The 8,413-nt window shown below is 41.5% G+C and overlaps 1 protein-coding gene across 1 annotated transcript; it reads right to left on the bottom strand.

Annotated features, from left to right (window-relative positions):
• Window positions 1–496: 496 nt before the first annotated feature.
• Window positions 497–7,611, bottom strand: LOC123490400 (zinc finger protein 239-like). The gene is made up of 2 exons (XM_045220437.1): window positions 7,356–7,611; window positions 497–1,692 (listed from the first exon to the last, which is right to left on the bottom strand). The coding sequence occupies exons 1-2, from the start codon at window positions 7,546–7,548 to the stop codon at window positions 848–850; spliced, it is 1,038 nt and encodes a 345-aa protein (XP_045076372.1). The 5' UTR covers window positions 7,549–7,611; the 3' UTR covers window positions 497–847.
• Window positions 7,612–8,413: the final 802 nt, after the last annotated feature.

Raw genomic sequence — 8,413 nt, 5'->3', positions numbered from 1 at the left:
CCTGCTCCAGAGCGCTCAGGACCTAAGACTGGGGCGAAGGTTCACCTTTCAACAGGACAACGACCCTAAGCACACAGCCAAGACAACACAGGAGTAGCTGAATGTCCTTGAGTGGCCTAGCCAGAGCCCGGACTTGAACCCGATCGAGCATCTCTGGAGAGACCTGACAATAGCTGTGCAGCAACGCTCCCCATCCAACCTGACAGAGCTTGAGAGGATCTGCAGAGAGGAATGGGAGATATTCCCTAAATACAGGTGTGCCAAGCTTGTAGCGTCATACCCAAGACGACTCAAGGCTGTAATCGCTGCCAAAGGTGCTTCAACAAAGTACTGAGTAAAGGGTCTGAATACTTATGTAAATGTGATATTTCAGTTATTAATTTTTAATACATTTGCTAACATTTCAAAAAAACTGTTTCTGCTTTGTCATTATGTGGTATCGTGTGTAGATTGATGAGGGAACATTAAAACAAAATTAATTTTAGAATAAGGCTGTAACATAACAAAATGTAAAAAGTCAAGGGGTCTGAATACTTTCCGAATGCACTGTAGGTCCCTGAAAGTGAAAGCTAGATTAATTTTACCAATCTGATACTGACTGATGTTTTTCACTCCACACACAACTCAATTTGTTTTGTTGTCAAGTGCCAGAAAATAGAACATAACATTTATTTACAAGTTGGATGTGAGAAGAAATCCACAATGATATAAATGTATCATGTTGTTTTCACTTTCACTTCAGGTGGAAGCTTTTGCTGTACTCACTGCAGTAATATCATGTATGCCCTTTAGTGTGACTGCTCAAATGTCATGTAAGGCTATGTTTATAACTAAAACATCTGCCACATTATTTGCACTGGTAAGATTTCTCCCCTGTGTGAACACACTGATGAAGTCTTAAATAGCTCAATGTGATGTAACTTTTCCTGCATACAGGACACCTATATTGTTTCTCCCCTGTATGAGCTGTCATATGCGATGTCAATTCTATCTTCTGGTTGAAGGATTTGTCACATTGTTTGCACTGATAGGGTCTCTCCCCTGTGTGTATCCTTGAATGGCTGGTCAAGTTGCTCTTATGGTTAAACATTTTGCCACATTGTTTGCACTGATAGGGATTCTCTCCTGTGTGTGTCCTTGAATGGATGGTCAAGTTGCTCTTCTGGTTAAACCTTTTGCCACATTGTTTGCACAGAAAAGGTTTCTCTCCTGTGTGTGTCCTTGAATGGATGGTCAAGTTGCTCTTCTGGTTAAACCTTTTGCCACATTGTTTGCACAGAAAAGGTTTCTCTCCTGTGTGTATCTTTAAATGCAAGATCAAGTTTCCCTTACGTGTAAAGCTTTTGCCACATTGTTTACACCAATATGGTTTTTCCACTGTAGCAGAGCAGTCTGGATGAACGGAGAGGGGCTGATCACTGGTTGGTTCTGGTACTTTGTAGCCCACTCCATCAGGTTCTGTTTTAATCTCTTCAATTATGATGATAGGTAGAATACCCCGCTTTCCGTCATCCACAGTTTGGTTTTGGTAAAGATGTGAGGGCTGAGGTGAGTCCTCCTGACTGAGTCTGAGCTCCTGTTGTTCCTCTTTAATCTGTGTGGGTTCTGGGTCCTCCTGCCCCAGACTGGGGTTCCACTCCTGCTTACAGTTCTGCTGCTCAGGGGGAACAGAGGGAGTGAGTAACTGGAAGTCTGGAGGGAAAAAAATACATTCAATCAATATTGACTTATTATCGTAATAAGAAATCTGTACTTCTACTTGGAAGGCCTGTCTGTGCTAAAAAAAAACAAGACGATGTTGTCTAGTCTACACTGGTGGGAAGCATGAACATGAGCTCCCTGTAAGGGTGAAGGAGGCTGAGATTGCCAGGATAAGCTGTCCAGTGTCTCTTATGCCAAGGCAGCGAAAGAAAGTGCTAGTGGGTCGCTTGCCATGGTGGAGACACCATAGTCTAGTGCTGTGGGTGCCGTTCTCCAGGTGCAGGATCCAGATACCCTCGTCGTGAAAAAGGGGGACTTTGCATTTATCGACTGCCGGAGTGGATAAGAACTCAAGAAAGATCGATATCATCATATCTGCAGCTGAACACTTCTTGGGATTGAAGGATGTCATGGGCGAGGGGCTGCACAGAGTATTGGCTGGAGCAGTTCCGTCCTGTCAGGTCCCCAGTAGGGTTCGGAGTGCATTTTTTTTTAAATTGATTTTTGTTCCTTATTTTTTAAATGTTTATTTTTGGGGGGTCCCTCCAACTGATAATTACTAGTGGGAAATTAATCTATCATTCCTGATCTCCCATTTATCCCACATGCTGAACTCTGACGTCACACATTAAGGAAAGTATCTCAATATTGGCATTTTTGGCCGGTAAATGCAACAACAAAACATTATTTATAAAAAAGCAATCTATGAATATGGTTTTTGAACACAATAATTTGTTTGTGAGCATGATAGCTGTACTTTTAGTTTATGGTTGAAGCAGCTTGTTTGCCATTAGCCAATCGGCGTTTCTCAACTATTTCAAAGCATGTGAATGCATCCAACTCGTATTTACCACTTCACATCTAGTAATTACCACCTTCCCACTTGGTTATGAATGAAACATCTACACCAGAGACAGTATAGAAACCGAGACTCCTCATTGGCTCACATTTTCTGGTTGGCGCATAAGTAGACTAGCCTCATTTATAACCGTTGCAAAATTTCACACTAAATATCCGCGTGCGCCATTTCTGAAATGATTGCGCACATACACAAATATTTAGATTGATCAACTTGGCACACGCCATACATACGCATGTTACTGTTATAAATCAGACCTGTCCTGAACGTGAACGAGCATTAAAACTCAGCCTGAAAACGCCCATCATTCACCTTGTATGGTGACAATAACGCCCTTATTTGCTGTATACTTTAAAAGTATTCGAATTAGGCCGAGGCAATTTTCTAAAGGAAATAGCAATAGCGAACTTGATCAAATGTCTTTGGAGTTGATGGCAGAATGTTCAACTTTTGCAGTGACATTTGCTGTAGGCCTAGGCTGACAGACAAAAAGTTTATGAAAGACAACAATTGCAAATGGCTGTGGACCTGTAAACAGATCGTTTGAATTTTAATAGGGCCTAATGTTTTGCATTGACTTTTTCTCGAACCTATGCTGCACTGCCCGCGAATTCTGAAACATTGTCTACTTACAGTGGTAGCCATACACACTTCAATTCAAAAGATCAACTGTCTGTTCACTTGTTAAATTCTACTTTGTGTTATAAACCACACTTCCTTTCTGATGTATAGAGCAAAATACTTGAAATAATAGCGTATCTAATAGGCCCAGTTAAATGAGAGATACACATGGTAATTTGTTGGAGGCTATGGTTACTTCGTGAATATGAACCCATCATGGCCAGAAAAGGTGAAGAATTTATTTTACAATGGTTATGAAAAGGTATGTGTATAAAGCCAATATTGTCTACTGAAGAAATTAGAAATTACAGTATACAGACGTAAGCTCCAGAAGGAACCTACACCTTAATAACCTGCGCTCCGGATCGGATGGCATACTGCAAAATACTTGAAATACTGTTGCTTATCTATTGACTGCTGTGAAGTGGGTCCAACTAAATGAGAGATGGGACGAATGGTATCCTTGTTGTAGGCCTATAGGCTACCTCGTGAGTATGAAACCATCGCAAAAAGGTGAGGAATTTAGCCTAGGAAATATACAGTGGGGAAAAAAAGTATTTAGTCAGCCACCAATTGTGCAAGTTCTCCCACTTAAAAAGATGAGAGAGGCCTGTAATTTTCATCATAGGTACACGTCAACTATGAGAGACAAATTGAGATTTTATTTCTCCAGAAAATCACATTGTAGGATTTTTTATGAATTTATTTGCAAATTATGGTGGAAAATAAGTATTTGGTCACCTACAAACAAGCAAGATTTCTGGCTCTCACAGACCTGTAACTTCTTCTTTAAGAGGCTCCTCTGTCCTCCACTCGTTACCTGTATTAATGGCACCTGTTTGAACTTGTTATCAGTATAAAAGACACCTGTCCACAACCTCAAACAGTCACACTCCAAACTCCACTATGGCCAAGACCAAAGAGCTGACAAAGGACACCAGAAACAAAATTGTAGACCTGCACCAGGCTGGGAAGACTGAATCTGCAATAGGTAAGCAGCTAGGTTTGAAGAAATCAACTGTGGGAGCAATTATTAGGAAATGGAAGACATACAAGACCACTGATAATCTCCCTCGATCTGGGGCTCCACGCAAGATCTCACCCCGTGGGGTCAAAATGATCACAAGAACGGTGAGCAAAAATCCCAGAACCACACGGGGGGACCTAGTGAATGACCTGCAGAGCTGGGACCAAATTAACAAAGCCTACCATCAGTAACACACTACGCCGCCAGGGACTCAAATCCTGCAGTGCGAGACGTGTCCCCCTGCTTAAGCCAGTACATGTCCAGGCCCGTCTGAAGTTTGCTAGAGTGCATTTGGATGATCCAGAAGAGGATTGGGAGAATGTCATATGGTCAGATGAAACCAAAATATAACTTTTTGGTAAAAACTCAACTTGTCGTGTTTGGAGGACAAAGAATGCTGAGTTGCATCCAAAGAACACCATACCTACTGTGAAGCATGGGGGTGGAAACATCATGCTTTGGGGCTGTTTTTCTGCAAAGGGACCAGGACGACTGATCCGTGTAAAGGAAAGAATGAATGGGGCCATGTATCGTGAGATTTTGAGTGAAAACCTCCTTCCAACAGCAAGGGCATTGAAGATGAAACGTGGCTGGGTCTTTCAGCATGACAATGATCCCAAACACATCGCCCGGGCAACGAAGGAGTGGCTTCGTAAGAAGCATTTCAAGGTCCTGGAGTGGCCTAGCCAGTCTCCAGGTCTCAACCCCCATAGAAAATCGTTGAGGGAGTTGAAAGTCCGTGTTGCCCAGCGACAGCCCCAAAACATCACTGGTCTAGAGGAGATCTGCATGGAGGAATGGGCCAAAATACCAGCAACAGTGTGTGAAAACCTTGTGAAGACTTACAGAAAACGTTTGACCTGTGTCATTGCCAACAAAGGGTATATAACAAAGTATTGAGAAACTTTTGTTATTGACCAAATACTTATTTTCCACCATAATTTGCAAATAAATTCATTAAAAATCCTACAATGTGATTTTCTTGATTTTTTTTTCTCATTTTGTCTGTCATAGTTGACGTGTACCTATGATGAAAATTACAGGCCTCTCTCATCTTTTTAAGTGGGAGAACTTGCACAATTGATGGCTGACTAAATACTTTTTTCCCCACTGTACCTATTTCTAATTATTTTAAAAGTTAAACTAAATAGACTTTCTCTCCTCACTAATGAAAAATTATTGCATCTTGTTATTAACCGGTTTATTGTTATGAATAAGCGTGTCCATCATATGCCCCTTTTCCACAAAATACTAATCTACTTGCAATGCAATACTTCAACCACTAGAAAGTGTGCGTACGCATGGTCTAAAGTTTGCGGGAAGGTGAGCTCATTTTCACGTCAACTTCAGTTTTTATAAATGCCAACTTTTATGTGAAAACTAGTGCACGCATGTTTTGTGGTATATTTTGCAAGTACCCGCAGTTTATAAATGAGGCCCCAGATCCAGCTGTTATCGCATTGGTGACTATGAAAGAGCCATAGAATCTGACCGAAACTGACAGACAAAAAGGTTATGAAAGACAACAATTGCAAATTGCTGTGGACCTGTAAACATATCGTTTGAATTTAATAGGGCCTGTTTTGCATTGACTTTTTCTCGAACCTATGCTGCACTGCCCACGAATTCTGAAACAGTGTCTACTTACAGTGGTAGACATATACTTCAATGCAAAATATCAACAGTCTGTTCAGCTGATATCGCATTGGTGACTATGAGACAGCCATAGGATGTGACTGAATATTACTGATTCTCCCCAAACACAGTAACTGGAGTAAATGTGGGGCGATATAAGAAGCGGAAAGTATTCTGAGCCCAAATTGAAGTTTTTCCAAAATTAGTAGAAAAACAACTTTGTTCGAGGTCTGTGCTAGTTCTTAAAAGCGCCTGTGGCAGTTCTTCTGCCTGGGTTGCGTTCAGTACATAAAAACGTAAATTAATGTTAAATTGAACGGAAACGATGCTGAACGTTCAATTGAATGGAAAAGGTTGGGTTGTGGGTTCAAAATGCACCGCTGCCCTTTAAATACGTCACTTATTGCTTCAAGCCACACCCCGGCACACCCACCGAACAGAACAAACGTATCTCAAAGTCTGTTCAAGAACGTACAAGACAAACCGTTCCGCAACGTAGAAAACTTTCAAACGAACCGCTAGGCGGTATTGCCTGATACATACGGGTGTGACCATGAGGGGATTCGATGCATGCTCCTGGTGAAACGGGTTTTACGTTGATTGCATTCAATTTGGAACCGGGCTGCCTCCCGGGCGTGAGCCACGTGTCCCATTCTGGCCGATGAGCAAAGTCGCATCAAAACAAAAGTAATGTAGGTTAAGCACGTGGAGTAATGAGTAGGATTCTGTTTTGACATGCATAAGTGATTGCTTTGGATAAAAACGATTTATCTGCCTTCCCAATGAAAACTAGTTTGAAAATTCGAACATATATTTTATGGAGAAGAGATGTATGTTTCTGAATGCTCCATTGTTGCAGGGATGTAGCTCAGTTGGTAGAGCATGGCGTTTGCAACGCCAGGGTTGTGGGTTTGATTCCCACGGGGGTCCAGTATGAAAAAATAAAAATAATATATGCACTCACTAACTGTAAATCGCTCTGGATAAGAGCGTCTGCTAAATGACTAAAATGTAAATGTAAAATGTTGACAATATGACCGAGCAGCGCAGATTACCATTAGATTTTAGTAGGGCGTGCCTCCCTCACCGGCCGGGCTACCGGTTCAACCGAATCCCCTCAGTCTGAAATCGCAAAAAGTCCTGCATCACTATGGTAACTGCCCTCTGAGCCGCCATAATTCAACTAGTCGTTCCGTTTCCATTTAATTCAACGTTGCACTCCTTTCTGTCGTACTGAACGCAACCCTGGTCTACACTACAGCACCTGATTCAATAAAGCAATGTTGGCAAACCAGGGGTTTATTCATTACACCGATTCTGTTGCAAAACGTTTCTTAAACGGAAGCAAACGGAACGGGAAGGGACCTACCGGAATTTGTTCAAATGTACTAATGATTACTCCTCTGAGTTGCGTTCAGGGAGCGAATAGCAAAACGTGCCTCATACATTGTCTAGCAACATTATTCTACAAGTAAAATATTGTTACAACTCTAACGTTAACTCGCTACAGACCTGTTCTGTGTAACTTTATATCTTGTTTAATAACCATGTCCATCTCCCTCCGTAGACGCTCGTTCTCCTCTGCTGAACGGAATATTTCTTCCTGATACTCTGCTATGGTCTTCTCTACGGCCTCGAATATCTGCGCAGCAGCCGCCGACAAACGCTCCGTGACGAACACATTCAGCAACTGTAGTTTGGACATATTGGCGAAGGCAATGAAAATCTAGCTGTTTGTTTTATCTGCTTCAGCCTAGCGTGTTTACGGTACTTGGTACCTTTGTAAAAACAACGTCACGTGATGTGTTTTCACCAACCGTGGACAGTGTAAAAGAGACTGCATTACATTAGCGCCACCTGACGTCTTGGAGCACGTCAAACATTGTCAAACCATGTCAGGGGGCCATCAATTAACTGGGAGAAGTTTAAAATGCCCTCAAGGCAAGCAACAAGAGCCATGTCGTCTGCATATTTGAGTGAGGTCATTGTTTTTGCATGCCATTTCATTTGTTTATACGGAGAACAGGCGTGTGTGCTCTGTGGTAGATACAGTGGTGAGGGCTTCCTGAAGCCAGCAGTGTCCTGGAGGGGAGGTCCCTGAAAGTGAGAGCTAGATTCAGTTTACCAATCTGATAATGACTGATGCTTTCCCATCCACAAATGACACAATTTGTTCTGTTATCAATTTCCAGAAAACAGAATGTAAAACTTATTCACAAGTTGGATGTGTCAAGAAATTCACAATGACAAAGTATGAATTTATTGTTTAAACTTCAGATTCACTTCAGGTTGAAGATTTTATGTATCCTCTTTTGAGTGCTCATATGAGACTTCAAGTTTCCTTTCAAACTAAAGCATTTGCCACATTCTTTGCACTGGTAAGATTTATCCCATGTGAACACGCTGATGACATCTTAGATACACTATATAAACTTAGCAAAAAAAGAAACGTCCCTTTTTCAGGACCCTGTCTTTCAAAGATAATTAGTAAAAATCAAAATAACTTCACAGATCTTCATTGTAAAGGGTTTAAACACTGTTTCCCATGCTTGTTCAATGAACCATAAACA

This window comes from Coregonus clupeaformis, unplaced genomic scaffold, assembly GCF_020615455.1.
Source record: "Coregonus clupeaformis isolate EN_2021a unplaced genomic scaffold, ASM2061545v1 scaf3832, whole genome shotgun sequence".
Classification (NCBI taxonomy): domain Eukaryota; kingdom Metazoa; phylum Chordata; class Actinopteri; order Salmoniformes; family Salmonidae; genus Coregonus; species Coregonus clupeaformis.
Note: the sequence above shows the minus strand (reverse complement) of the source record. Positions and strands in the feature narration are given on the sequence as shown.

What these genes read in the sequence shown, in the direction of transcription:
- LOC123490400 (XM_045220437.1), bottom strand. Translation starts at nt 7,548, where the DNA reads ATGTCCAAACTACAGTTGCTGAATGTGTTCGTCACGGAGCGTTTGTCG. An exon ending in TATAAAGTTACACAGAACAG is followed by an intron (nt 1,693 to 7,355) that starts GTCTGTAGCGAG and finishes TTTTCCCTCCAG; the next exon opens with ACTTCCAGTTACTCACTCCC.